The sequence below is a fragment of the Notamacropus eugenii genome, chromosome 6, assembly GCF_028372415.1.
Source record: "Notamacropus eugenii isolate mMacEug1 chromosome 6, mMacEug1.pri_v2, whole genome shotgun sequence".
Classification (NCBI taxonomy): Eukaryota; Metazoa; Chordata; class Mammalia; order Diprotodontia; family Macropodidae; genus Notamacropus; species Notamacropus eugenii.
The window spans coordinates 299426655-299441677 of record NC_092877.1 but is presented as its reverse complement, the minus strand read 5'-3'; the positions used below and the strand labels follow the sequence as shown (position 1 = coordinate 299441677).

Sequence of the window (15023 nt, the reverse complement as noted above, 5' to 3'; positions counted from 1 at the left end):
CATACCTGCCACTCTGAAGCTGAATATGGAGGGTGGTGAAGGGTTCTACACGAATGAGATAATGCATAACACCAGCAGGATTTGAATAGTGAGTACCATAGTGAAACTTGTCAACAATCCCCAGTGGATCCTCAAAATTTTCATATCTGAAAAAGAAATGTCATTAAAACATAAACTTTAAAACTAATAATAGATGACAGTTAAGCTAATTCAAAATTTTTTATAATTCTAGAAATACTTTTAAGAGCAAATATTATATTCTGTTACTGAAAGCACTTAATTTTCATCAGTATGAATTCAATTTTGAAGTAAATTTTGTTCACTAAACACAAACACTAACATTTAATTTAAGGAACTTTCTTATAATAGTGAATCTAAATAATAACAATGATAACAACATTAATACTCAGCATACCATAGTGCCTATTTTGCTCTAGGCACCATGCAAAGTCAATGTGCTAATGAAAGATTATTTCATTTGATCCTCACAACAACACTGTGATCGAGATGCTACTATGATTCCCATGTTACAGTTAAAGAAACAGAAGCAAACATAGGTTCATTGACTTGCCCAGGTCACACAGACAGGTACGTGTCTGAGGCAAAATTTGAAATCAGACCTAGTGCTCTATCCACTGCACCATCTTGCTCTGTATTAGGAAATGGGACTACTTTATGCAAATATCATTATGATAGTAAATACAGAGGAACTTATGTGATGAAATCTGATTTAAAAAAAGCAACATTAGGTGAAGTGTCCAAAGTGTTTTCTGACCTTCAAAAGTTAAGTCAAAATATTCTACTAAAAATTAGGAATTTGACCTCTGAAGGAAGACATCAGATACCTGTCAGCAAGTAGAAAGAAAAACACTCAAATAAGAACCTAATAACTAAGGTTCAAATGTTGGCTCTGCCAATAAACAGCTGTGTAACCTTGAACAAGACCCACCACTTTTCTGCACCTCAGTTTCCTCATCTGTAATATAAAGTTTGAACTAGATGATTTCACAGATTCCCTCCATCTCACTTCTATCCTCTAGTAGGGTATGTCACAGCCTGAGGGCTGCAAAGTTCCTACAGTTATTGCAACAAAGGGTGTGTAAATCCATATGTACATCAAGCATCTCAGACTGGCTGTACTGAGACTGGACAAGTCAATTTAACCTCCATATGACTCAGTTTCCTCATTTGTAAAATGGAAATAATAGTATCTGTAGAAGTTATCTCAGAGGGTTGTTCTGAGGATCAAATAAAAAATATACATAGAGCTCTTAAAACTCAACAAATTAGAGACTGGAAAGCAACTGAGACTGGACCTGTAATTTCACTGGCATACAGTACTCCCAGATAAGGAAATTCCTTGCACCAGTGTAAATCAGCATATGCCAGTGGTGGGAGGTGAACCCATATCTTTCCATTAGAAAAAAATTGCTCTTTTTCTGGCACTAAATAAAAGTGATTTCATAACTAAAATGATCAAATGAAATCTTTAAGAATCTTTTACTTTTCCACTTGTAACTTTAAAGTACTGAATGGAAATTCCCAGAAATACTAGTATTTGCTTACACCTTACTGAACACTTACCATAGATAAGTAACTCAGAAGAAAAAAGACACATGCCCTCCTGATGCAAATAAACCTCTATTTAAAAAAAAAGAAAAAAGAAAAAGAAAATACACTTACTTTCCTTGCACAGCTTTGGCGTTCTTATCATTTACTGCCCCAATGGGTTTAGAGAGGTCTCGGAATACAGCTGGGTTATTGAAATCTAAATCTTCTGAAGTATAATCCCGCAGAATCCAAGGAAACTAGAGAATCAAAATTCATAGCTATTTTTTTTCCATAGAATCAGCACGTTGGTATACAATGGTAAATGTCTATTAAAAAAAAGGTAACTTCATGTTCCAGAAATGTCTCATTTTCTAGTCTTGTAAACAGAATAATGATTTATTAACTTGATTCTCTAATACTGGAAAACTTTATTTCCTGAAATATTCCTGGGGGAATTTCCTATAAAGGAGGAAGAAAAGAAGCTTTCATAATATTAACATGACTATACATTTTTTTAAAGTGACTGGCAGAGATGGTGCCCCCTCCACTATGAAAGTAGAGCCCCACTTTACCACAGGGTTAAAAGTCAAGAAATAGGCTTGAAGTCAAGAAAAAAAGTCAAGAAAATGAGCAGAAAAAGATCTTGATTATAGAAAGTTACTATGATGACAGGGAAAATCAAAACAAACTCAGAAAAAAACAACAAAGTCAAAACTGCTATATCCAAAGCTCCAAAGATAAATATGAATAGGCCCCAGGCCACGGAAAAGCTCAAAAAGGATTTTAAAAATCAAGTAAGAGAGGGAGAGGAAAAACTGGGAAGAGAAATGAGAGAGATGCAAGAAAACCATGAAAAAAGACTCAAGAGTTTGGTAAAGGCAGCACATAAAAAATAATGAAGAAAACAACACTTTAAAAAGCAGAACTGGGATGAAAAGAGAGCAGAGCCAAGATGGCAAAGAAAAATTAGGAAGATACCTGAGCTCTCCCCAGTTTCCCTTGAAACAACATCAAATCAAGCCTCTAAATGTATTCTGAAGTTACAGAACTCACAAAAAGATGGAGTGAAATAATTTTGCAACATAAGATAACTTAAAAGGGCTTCAGGAAAGTTTTTCTCACTCAGGTACAAGGAGAGCCCAGCTGAATAGAAAATTTCAGTTTCAAATATATTTAAGACTCAGGAGAAGCATAAAAAGATAAACAGGAAAGAGAAATCAGAAGGGGCTCAATAATGTTAAGCTGCTTACATTGCCACATGGGAAAATGATATTTATAACTCCTAAATATTTTTTCATTATTAGGGCAGCTAGAAGGAGTCTACATAGACAAAGGGCACAGATGTGAGCTGAATATGATGGGATGATTACCTAAAACAATTAAATTAAGGGGTGAAAAAGAAAAACATACTGGGAGAAGGGGAAAGAGAGAGGTAGAATAGGGTATATTATCTGACCTAAAAGACGCCCAAAAGAGATTTTATTCAGGAGGGGAAGCTGAGGGAAGAGGAGGAGAGGCGTATGTGAACTTTACTGTTATTGGAATTGACTCAGAGGGAATAACATAACTATTCAGTGGGGTGTAGAAAAATATCTTATAGAGGAAAGTAGGAGGGGAAAGGGATAAGAGAAGGGGGTAGGGCTGATAAAAAAGGAGGACAGATTGGGGGAGGTAAAAATCAGAAGTAAAATACTTTTGAAAATGGACAAGGTGAAAGGAGAGATGACATAGGATAAATGAGGGAAAGAGGATGGAGGGAAATACACAGTTGGCAATCAGTATTGTGAAAAAAATTTTTCATAGTAAGTTTCCCTGATAAAGACCTCATTTCTCAAATAAATAGAAAACTGAGTCAAATTTGTAGAAGAGCCATTCCTCAGTTGATAAATGTTCAAAAGATATGAACAGGTGGTTTTCAAAGCAAAAAAAGCTATCTTGTCACATGAAAAGTTACTCCAAATCACTATTGAATAGAGAAATGTAAATTGAAACAACTCTGAGATATCAACCTTTAACTATCAGATTGGCTAATATGACAGAAAATGACAAGTGTTGGAGGGAATGTGGGGAAATCAAAATATTAATGCACTGCTAGTGGAGTTGTGAACTGATTCAACCATTCTGGAGAGCAATTTTGAACTATGCTGAAAGGATTACTAAAAGAATACTCTTTGATTCAGGTATTAGGTCGGTATCCCAAAGAGATAAAAAGCAAAAAAGAAAAAGGACCTATATGTACAAAAATATTTATAACAGCTCTTTCAGTGATAGCAAAGAACTAGAAACTGAGGGGATGTCCATCAATTGGGGAACAGTTGAACAAGTTGTTGTATATGATTGTGATGAAATATTATGTTTTAAGAAATGAGCAAGATGCTCTCAGAAAAATCTGGACTTACACGAACTGATGCAAAGTGAAATGAGCAGAACCAGGAGAACACTATACACAGTAAAGCAATATTTTATGATAACTCAGCTATTCTAAGCAATACAATGATCCAAAATAATTCTGAAGGACTTTTAAAAAATCAGAGGTTGAATGCAGATTGAAGATACTTTTTCTTTACTTTATTTTTCTTGTTTGGGTTTTGTGTGTTTTCTTATGGAGAATGACTTACATGGAAATATGTTTTTCAGGAGTACACATGTATAACCTATGTCAAATTGCTTGCCTTTTTAATGAGGGGAGTAGGAAAGGAAGAGAGAATTTGGAACTAATTTTCTTTTATTTAATATTTTATTTTTTCCCACAATTACATGTAAAAACAATTTTCAATGTTGTTTTTAAAAACAAATTTCAACATAAAATTTTGAATTCCAAATTCTCTCCTTCCCTCCCCCCCATCATCGAGAAGGCAAGCAAGATGACATAGGTTTTACATGTGTAGTCATGCAAAACATATTTCATATTATTCATATTCTTAAAAAAACACAGATTTCCCCCCCCAAAAAACCCTAAGAAAAATAAAGTTTTTTTAAAAGCATGCTTTGAAATGCATTCAGACATCATCACTTCTTTCTCTGGGGATGCATGGTATTTTTCATAAGTCCTTCATAATTGTCTTGGACCACTGTATTGCTGAGAAGAGCTAAGTCATTCACAGCTGATCATCTTACAATATTGCTGTTACCATGTACAATGTTTTCCTGGTTCTACTCATTTTACTTTGCATTACGTTTCCAGGTTTTTCTGCAATCATCTTGTTTATCATTTCATGTAGCACAATAGGTCACATTCTAATCACAGATCATAAGCCATTCCCAATTGATAGGCATCCCCTCAATTTCCAATTCTCTGCCAAATATTTTTGTACATATAGGTCCTTTTTCTTTTTGTTTTTTATCTCTTTTGGGATACAGACCTAATAGTGGTATTGCTGGGTCAAAGAGCATGCATGATTTTATAGCCCTTTGGGCACAGGAACTCAAAATTTGAGAAGAATGTTAATTGTTTTTACATGTAACTGGGAAAAAGTAAAATGTTAAAATTTAAAAAACAAAATGGCTGGGAGAGAAAATTGTGAAAAGAAGGAAATGTACAAACTCAAAAACGAGAATCATTACTGCTAGATATTTTTCGTCAAAAATTCCACTGATTAGTGACCATGTATAGATAATTTTTATCCATTTCAATTCCTCAAACACTGAAAAGGCATAAGAATTATAAGAAATATGTAACTTACCACAGGATACTGGGCAAGGTCATTATACGTTCTTCCTGCCATTGTGTTTAATTGAATGAGGTAGTCGAAATTTGAAATCTCTCTGTTGACCCATTTCTATATTGTGTTAGAAAGATTAATATCAAAATCATATAACCTAACATTTCCTGGGATAGTACACATAAATTCCCGAATATCTATGCATTTGGTTGACAGGCACTAATCAGATATTCTTTATATTTATCCCAATGCCATAACGTATTAAATTCTTTTCCCATTCCATATTTCACAGAATTTCTTAGTAAGTTTTTATCACTTTCACCCCTCCAAAATTCAATCTATAAGCATCAGCATCTACAGAAGTATTCATGAACCTATTCTAACATTCGCTTTATGTAAAAATCAGGTATGTGTACTACCAAAACAAATTTTACCTGTGTCAATCCTGATGCTTTAAATAATTCCTGTGGTGATCTTCCATGAATATTTGGAGAATGAAATGATATGAGTCGACTGTATACTTTATTTCTGACCTACAATAAGGTACAATTATACAGTAAACTTTGATTAAGAAAATTTTCAATTAAGTTCAAGTCCTGTCTCTTCAGCTGCCTAGCTCCACCATTTTGGGCAAATCTTTCAACCTTAATGATTCTCAGTTTTCTTATCTACAAATTAGAGATAAGATACCTGCCCTGCAACCCCCATGGTTATTAGTAGTATCTAACAATAAAAAATAACAACATATTATTAGGAGATTCTAATAATAAATAATAAGACTTCCTCACCAAAAAGGAAGGGAGTAAGTAGACATTTTATGAAAACATTACCAAGGTTAAATATTTTCAGAAATACTTTTGAAACATGGGGACATCACTTCCCCAAGCAATAATAAAATCTAACAATAGGAACACCACAGGATTTGTTGAATGTACTTGAAAGTAGCTTTCCTTCACATGAAACCAAAAAAATTCCATTCCAAGAATGGAATCAAAAAGTCCATCATGGGCAACATTCACATGAACTCATCCAATAAAATATCAACAAAGAAACACTGACTGGATCATGTGGTAAGCCTACAGAAATTAAGACGTTTATAACAGTATGGCAATTCAAGATCAGATCACTACCAGAAATAAAAATACACTATCCTTACATGAATTTACTTTACTGATCTATACAGATTATACTGACCTCATCATTCATCTGAAACTACTCTCTCCAAGGTTACCAATGACCTCTTAATTGTTGAATCGAATAGCTTTTCAAATTCCTCATCCTTAAAAGTCTCTGTAACTTCTGACTACTCTTCACCGAGACACTTTTCTCTAGGATTTCATGACTCCTGCAATCCATATGACTGCACTTTTTCAGTTTCCTTATCTGGATCTTCATCCAAGTTAAGCCTACTAACCAAAGTATTCCCAAAGGCTCTATCATGAGCTCTTTCTCCTTTTCCCATTATATTATTTAAATTGGTGATTTCAACAGCTTCTGTGGATTCAATTATCATCTCTATGCTGATAATTCTCAGATCTACAAGTAAGCCCTAATCTTGTTCCTGACATCTGATCTTGTATCTCTAAATGCCTCTCTGACTGGAGGCCAACAGAACAGAGACAAAACAACCTCCTTTTTATAGATAAATATAAATCCAAGGCATATTTTCATTTTCTAACAGTTATTCTACTCAGTTTCAATTCCACCTTAATGCCGCTATGTGTCTTCTGGCACTCCCCTCCCCTCCGCTGCCCTCCCTCTTCTCTTCAGTTTCCTTTTGTGAAATGTCTTCCCCCATGATATTGCAAATTCTTTGAGGGCAAGAACTGTCTTTCTCTCATTTTCATGCCAGCACTTAGCATGACTGCTGACTTACTGAAAATGATTGCTCTATCTACCAGAAATCAGGAATTGATCTACTCAGCCTTGGTTGTGATAAAGAACTGATAGTGAAAAGATACTATCAAGATACTTTCTACTATGGATATTCAACTCTTTTAAATTTATAAGTATTTTAAAATGCAATTATGATAAATTGTCAAAAATATTGTCCAAACCTCTGTCCCCATTTTCTCTTGCTTCCATCTAAGAGTAGGTGGTCAGATTATCATGTATTTGGAAGGTATATAGTAAAAGGGGAATGGGAATTAACTATTATTAAGCTTTTTAATGCTTGGTTCATCTTCAATCTATAAATTTTAAAGTGTTTAATATTAAGATAGTTTTATAAGATTAAAAAAATATGGATGTGTTTTGTTACAATCAATAGTCAACTGAGAATTTATTCTGTGCCAACCCTAGGCAACATTAACTTCAGGCATTTGATGGCTTCCATACCTCTTTTTCCTCAATAAACAATATATCTAAAATCAGCACAATTAAAAGCCCTATTGGTTGGCCTTGGGAACAGAGATTTTTGATCATCTGCTGTATTTTGACTTTGACTTAAACAGTGAAATATAAAATCAATTAGAAATGAACAGTTAAGAAGGCACATTAACTTATACACTCCTGCCACCAGAAAGGTACCTCCTTACATACCTCCTTTTTGAAATTGAGAAAGTAGTTGGATTGATCAATGAGAAAAATCTCCAAGGCTGACCTTCTCAAATTGTACCGTCTTAGGTGGATCTCTCGAATTTGAGGGTGAGGCCACTTGAAATCATAACCTATCCCTTCAGAGAGAGAAACTATTGTGATTAAAGTACCACATAAAATTACTCTTACTATTTAGAATGTTATTTTTATAGATTCTGACAAAGGTAAGCAAAGTGAAGGAGAAATCATTCAGTTTCTATAGTTTGGGTAAGAACAATTTTGCCACTATTTGCATATATTTAAATCATTCCCTTGTAAGAAAATGGCAAAAAAAAAAATCTATAGATATCCTACTACTTCATAATAAGAATATGGAATAACAAACACTTCAAATATTAAATTTTGAAATGTTTTTGCTTTAATTTTCCATGTTATATTTTTTCTTCCAACATGGGACAGGGATTTAATTTAGAACTCAGTATCACTGGGTATAGGCTAACCAACTATACAACAAGGAGATAATAAAAATTCTATCTTAATATTTTGCTTGTAGCATCCTCTCCCAACTCAAATATGTTAAAAAAGTCGTTGGAAAGAAAACATGAAATTACTTCTGTTGTTCCTTTCAAAGAAAGCACTACCCAAAGTTATAAGGTTTACTGTGTCTGGCTTTTTGTTTGTTTTCTTCATTTCCATTTGAAACAAGCTGAATACTTTATCACTGAATTGATATGAGGTTGAGGGAAGGGGGAAACCCAATTTCAAGAACTTCTCACCATCTTCTTTTTCAATGCTACCATCATGGAAGTAAATGTGTTGAGTAGTGACTTCAAATCTGCCAGGAATCACATCAATTACTGTAATAAGTTCACAGTCTTCAGATAATACCAATTTTTCCTTTTGACTCTGTTCTCCTTTCTCACCTCTACAAAAGTAACACCAAATATTACATTACTTAGAAAAGAATGTCATATTCAAGTTAAATTCTTAATTATCTTCAAAGTAATACACAAATAAAAGCTTGAATTTTCCATTACACATTAAATTTCTTAAGAATTTTTCAGATTTTTTTCATTAGACTTTAGCATAATGCCTTCCACGTAATAACTATTTATTGAACTGAATTCCTCAGAGTTCACTGAATTGAAATGAATCAAATTGAATTGAATAACTATTCTCTTCCGCATGGTTACTTTTACTGTGAACAAGACTTTTTATTTCTTTTTTCTTCTAATACAAAGAGAAATGTTTTAATTTGCAAAAGACATAGAAACACTGAGAAAAAGAAGAAGTACAACTAATGATACTATTTAAACATGTGAAATATGGTTTGGAAGTAAGACCTTTTATTCCTACATTATAAAGCATTTTGTATTTCAAAAACCTCTTTCCCATACTGGGCCTCATTTGTGCCTCAAAATCTCTACTTTCTTTCAAGACTAGTTCAGGTGACTGAAAAACTGAAAGACTTAGTTCAAGCCCAATCTTCTGTCTTTTTTGATTCCCCAAGCAGCAAATGACCTCTGTACTCAATCACTTTTTTTCTATTTTGTATATCGTCACATATGTACGTTCCGTTTCCTCAGAGAGAACATAAGGTTCCTGATGAGAAGGGCAGAGACTATTTCAGTTTTTTCTGTGTCTCCAGCACCTAGCACAGTACCCACAGCAAGGAAGTCTCTTAACAATTGCTTATTGATTGACTTATTGAACAGTCCTGTGAGGCAGACGCAGCAAATATTTTCTCCAGTGATCCATCATTCAATATTCATTCAAGAACCATTTATCAAGCACACTGTTGTTCAAGATATGTGCTAGATACCATAGGGAATACAGATAAATAAGCGATGGTCCCTGCCCTTATGAAGATTGCAGCTACAAAGAGAAGGAAACCAAGGCTCAGACAAGTAATGATCTAACTAATACAACCATATAATTTAATATTAAGACAGTTTCATAAGATTAAAAGAAATATGACATTTGGTTGTGTTAACCTTGCCTCCCTGATTTGAGTAGGGACTCTTATCTCACCATTCTTTTCCATTTCAAACAGTACTAAGTAGAACAGGTGTTCAACACTTAGGACTGGATTCTAGTTCAGGAGGATTTGAATTCAATTCCTGCCCTGGACACATACTAGCTCTGTGCTTCAGAGCAAGTTACTTATCCCATTTTAGCCTCAATACAGAGATAATAAGAGCACCTACCTCATAGGGTTCCTGTAAGAAACAACTCCAAGACATTAAAGCACCATGTAAGTAGTATTATCAATTCTAATATTGCACAGTCTAATTCCTAACATAAGATTATTGTTCATATTCTTCTAAATGCTTACACATACACATCTGCTCTGGCTGTTATGTCTTCTTCAGGAAGGTCTAATTTATCCTCTTCTCTATCATTGACCTTCACTTGTTTCACCACCTCTAGCAGCAAGGATTCACTAGAGAGCTGGGAGTGTTGGACACCTATTTAAATACAAAATAGTTTAAAGCAAAAAACAGCTGATATTTCCTTACAATAACACCAGGAAAAGAACATGTGGCCGTTAGCTAGAACCAAAATTCATGAATGTTAGCATCACAAGTGACAAAGTGGATTGAAATCACTGTGGAAAGGAGAAATGCAGTAACTAAGTAGGAAAAATACTTTTTTTCCCAAATGCTACATGAACTTATGTTACAATAGACATGTAGTAATAAGAATGGTTATTTAAATGGTGATACTGCTCTGATCCAAAAATAATGTAAGTACTCTCTTTAAATCAGTCCTATACTTATCATCTAATTCCCTTTATTTGGTTCCAAAGCATCTCAAAGATTAATGTCTAGGGAGGTTTCCTCTGACTGTGGTGATGATAGAGCACTCTTCAGAAAGCTATACTACAAAGGAATATCACGTGAAAATGACAGCCCTGTAACAAAGCACTGTAGCGTAAAGGTGTCAAACTCCTGGGTGCAAGCTAACCAGATATCATTGGGAAATATTTAACAAAACACATAAAAATATAATACAATATGGATAATGTTTTCTAAGTCAATATATGGCCTATAGGGATCTGTTTCTATTTGATTTTGATACCACTGCTGTTTTTGTTGTTTGGTTGTTTCAGTCATGTCTAACTCCCCGTGACCCAATTTGGGGTTTTCTTCGCCATTTCCAAATGGTTTGCCGTTTCCTTCTCTAGCTCATTTTACAGGTAAGGAAACTGAGGCAAACAGGGTTATACAAGGTACAGCTAATAACTGTCTGAGGCCAGATGTGAACTCAGGATTTCAGGCCTAGCACTCTACTAAACCACCTAGCTGTCCACCATTACTGTATCTGAGGTCTCTATTTCTGGACATATAGTATTATAGAATACTAACATATATAATAAATATAGTATTAATACAAAATGAACATATAGGCAATAAATTATTACATCTCATAGACAAGGTATTACATGGTTAACCTACTTTGTTTAATAAATCTGTCAGTAATCTGAGTCATACCTTCTCATCCTGTACAATTCCTGTCCCTGTTTCTTCCACAAATAATCCACCAAGAACCTAACTAATGAACTGAAGGCCTTTCTTTAGTTTGTTTTTTTTTTAACATTTTACAGTAATATTTCAGGATATACATTTTTCTTGTTTATAGTGAAAATGCCAATAGTGATGTGGTTTGGTTACTTCCATAGTATATTAAGTGGAATATCATTAGATAAAGATCTCACTTAAGTACTAACAGTTCAAATGATGGTTATAGGTCTAAAAGTTATGATTATTGAACCATCACCCTTTTCCTCAACTCTGGCAAAATTACTAAGGAAATGAGTCTGTTTTTTTTTCATGGGTCACCAGGGATAAACAATTCATCATCTACTGGCCAAGTATCAGGTGATGATTCACTCTCTATATATTCATAATTAAGCTGGACCTTGGAAAGGAGGCAAAACCTCTTGCCAGAAGCATATGGAGAGCTTTTTCAGCTTAGGAGACTGGCCTGAGTATGCGTTCTGCTAGACTTCAAGACCCAGCATCATTTCCACACTAGTATAAAGAAGTAAGGTAAGACTATCATACAGCAACACTGTGTGATGACTAACTTTAATAGACTTAGCTCTTCTCCACAATTCAACGATCTAAGACAACTCCAAAAGACTCATGGTGGAAAATGCTATCCACATGCAGAAAAGAATTATGGAGTCTGAACGCAGATGGAACATACTATTTACTCTCTTTGTTTCTTCTTTCTCATAGTTCCTCCCATTGGTTCTAATTCTTCCTTACAACATGACTACCGTGAAAATACGTTTAATATGAATGTATACATAGACCCTGTATCAGATTGCATGCTGTTTTGGGGAGAGGAGAGGGAACAGAGGTGGAGAAAATTTAGAACTCAAAATTTAATAAGAAGTGAATGTTGAAAACTAAAAATTAATTCATTAATCTGAAAGACTATCATGGATTATCTGAACTAAATGAGGAGAGTATAAATATGCCTAATCCAAAATGGATGCTTTTACCTTAGGCAGTAAGAGGAATGTTTGTACTTATATTTGAAGAAGTGATTATGGTAAGTCAGGCTAAATAAAACTAAATAACACTGTATTTTTCTCTTTTTTCTGTTATATGACTATCTGAGAGAGAACACTAGAAGACTGAGAAATTCTACTGATGTAAAAAATATCAATAAAAATCTATTTTAAACAACCCAGTGATGGAGTCCTAATAGAGCTGCCCCAGTCCAAATAGTCTAACTTCATTACAGGCCCATAGTATCTACCTCACCCCCAATGTCCTAACAGTGGAACCCAGCCACTGCCTCTACCCAACCATGATCCCCAGATCCATTCCCACGAAACAGGAATGTTCTTGTAGTCAATCACAATCACATCACTCATCTAGCCCAAGACAGGACCACAAGAGCCAGCCAACTGGAGGGCAGCATGACCAGAATGTTTAACCAACAAGCCATAGACGACACCGCCCCCCATTACCAAATCCCTTAAAAAACTCCTCCTGCCTTTTCAGTTTTAATCATATTCCTATATTCCATATAAATTTCTGTACATAATTGCATCTTTACCCTATAAAAATCTATCTTGCTCTCTCTGAGGTTGCTGGTTCCTCTTGGAATTTGGCCTCTTCAAGAGAAGTGTCAATCTCAATAAATGCCTATACTTGGATTGGAGGTAGCCTGACTGAATTCTTTGCAATGGTTCCACCATAACACATCAAGAAACCCCAACAGTTTTTTGGCATCCCTGGCTTTAAACCTCAACAACAAAGAAGTCTGAAGTTCTAGCTGCCTTATGCCATCCTTCTATTAAATGCCACTTTTTGTTCACCATTCTGTGCTGGAAATGTCCTAAATCATGACTCACACTAATGAAAAGCATCAATTTAACATAGTAATGAGCTATGTAAATATGTATGTTCATGTCTGCCCTGAGGATATATTTTAATGGATCTGTGATCTCACTGATGTGGGTACTTGTTCTAATGATAAAAGCTTATAATCTATTCGTGCCTTCTCATCCTTTGAGTCTTGTTCAGGTACTTCAATAAACCTTTTATGGAGTAACCACCCAACATGCAGAGGCATTCCTTTAGTTCTGGTAATACTGTGGATATAAAGCTTACTGAGCAAACAATAGACAAACAGACAAGATAGAGACACTGAGAGAGATAGAGATACAGAAACAATACAGAGACATAGAGGAAGAGTGATATCCTTTAGATTGTTTCCATTGTCGAATTTTGGTTGTTCATATATTGCCCATTATGGGTTTGGGTGACTAGCAATTTAATTTTCTGGAGACTAGCTTTCCATGACTTTCAATCATGTAGCATCATTAGGTGAATAGTGACATTCTCAGGGAGAAGTTTGGGATCATTAAATGCACTATACACTTTCTCCAAAGCACTCTTCTTTTTCCTATAATTCTGGGTCCAGATCATTGTCCATATGCAGTGCTTGGAAAATAAATGTATTGATGAACCAACTTCACAGGTCATCCATCCAATCATATACCACAGTCTCTGGACAAATGGTATTCTTCATCTATTTGGTTCTTTCAGGGTTAAAGTCCTGTACAATCTGTTCCCTTCCTACCTTTCTGGTCTTCTTACTCTTTACTTCCTTGGATGTACTCTATACACCAGAACCACTGGCCTTCCTGCTATTCCTCATACATGATATTCCATCTCAGCTTGGTGCCTTTTCAGGTGTTAGCCCCCATGTCTGAAATGCTATCTTTCCTCACCTCTGCCTCCTGGCTGCTCTTAAGACTCAGCTCAAATCCTATCTTCTGCAGGAGGGTTTTCCTAGTCCTTTCCTACTTGCAAGTACCTTCTCTTTGAGTTGAATTTTCCATGTACTCTCTCTATATCTTGTATGTACAATTTTTTTTTTTTGTACCTTGCCTCCTACATCAGAATGTGATCTCCTTGAGGGCTGGAACCATATTTTTGCATTTCTTTGTATTGTTAGTAGCTAGTTAGCACAGTGTCTAGTTTAGTATATAGCAAGCTGATGCTTCAAAAATGATAGCAGACTTTTCTTGCAATTTTTTTGTGTGGCTATGGATCTCATTTGGGAGTTTCTCTAATATTCTGAGTTTTCATGCAATCTGCATAGTATCACCCATAAAGAAGAGGACCTGGAGGACTTTTATAATCTATAGTCATAATCATAATCTAATCTCTTCCATTTGGCTCCACACTGAAGTCCTCCATTATAACAGCAAACATCTTGATCAAGCACATATCTGTGTTTTATGTGTTAATGCATGATAAACAGAGTTACATCTTTCACAGAATCTTATACAACATTCACGGAGGAGATTTCATTAAAAGAGCTTTTAAGGGAACATTCTACTCTAATCAATCAATGCTTTTTAAGATTAAAAAAATAAGCACAGTGGTATCTTGCATTCTCTATACTTCTAAGTCAACAATAACTGAAAATAAGCCAGTGAGTCAGATAAAAAACATTTATTAAACATGTACTATGTACTAGACACTGTGGTAAGTGCTTGGGACACAAATATGAAAGACAGTCTTTGTCTGCATGGAGCTTACATATCTAATAGGAAGAAAAGCTAAGAAGGGGTGGAAGAAAAGGGGGAATGAACTTTCCCTAGAAATGATATAGAGCTTAAATAGACCTTAAGAGAGTTTTTAGTGCAATCTTCTCATTTTGTCAAAGCAGCAACTAACTAATTAGAGAATTTAAATTACTTTTCTCATAGAAAACTATTTACTGGCAGATACTTGCTTA

The 15023-nt window shown here is 34.8% G+C and overlaps 1 protein-coding gene across 6 annotated transcripts in view; it reads right to left on the bottom strand.

Annotated features, from left to right (window-relative positions):
- Positions 1-15023, bottom strand: part of NBEAL1 (neurobeachin like 1) — a 183174-nt gene that overhangs the window by 31906 nt on the left and 136245 nt on the right. For 4 of the 6 annotated variants that reach the window (XM_072617327.1, XM_072617330.1, XM_072617332.1 and 1 more), the window contains 7 exons: positions 10087-10219; positions 8528-8676; positions 7755-7888; positions 5648-5746; positions 5235-5330; positions 1684-1808; positions 6-146 (listed from right to left, as the gene is read on the bottom strand). In XM_072617327.1, coding sequence (XP_072473428.1) covers positions 6-146; positions 1684-1808; positions 5235-5330; positions 5648-5746; positions 7755-7888; positions 8528-8676; positions 10087-10219 — 877 coding nt within the window. The remainder of the gene's footprint in view (positions 1-5; positions 147-1683; positions 1809-5234; positions 5331-5647; positions 5747-7754; positions 7889-8527; positions 8677-10086; positions 10220-15023) is intronic. The other 2 variants (XM_072617329.1, XM_072617331.1) reach the window with 1 other exon arrangement.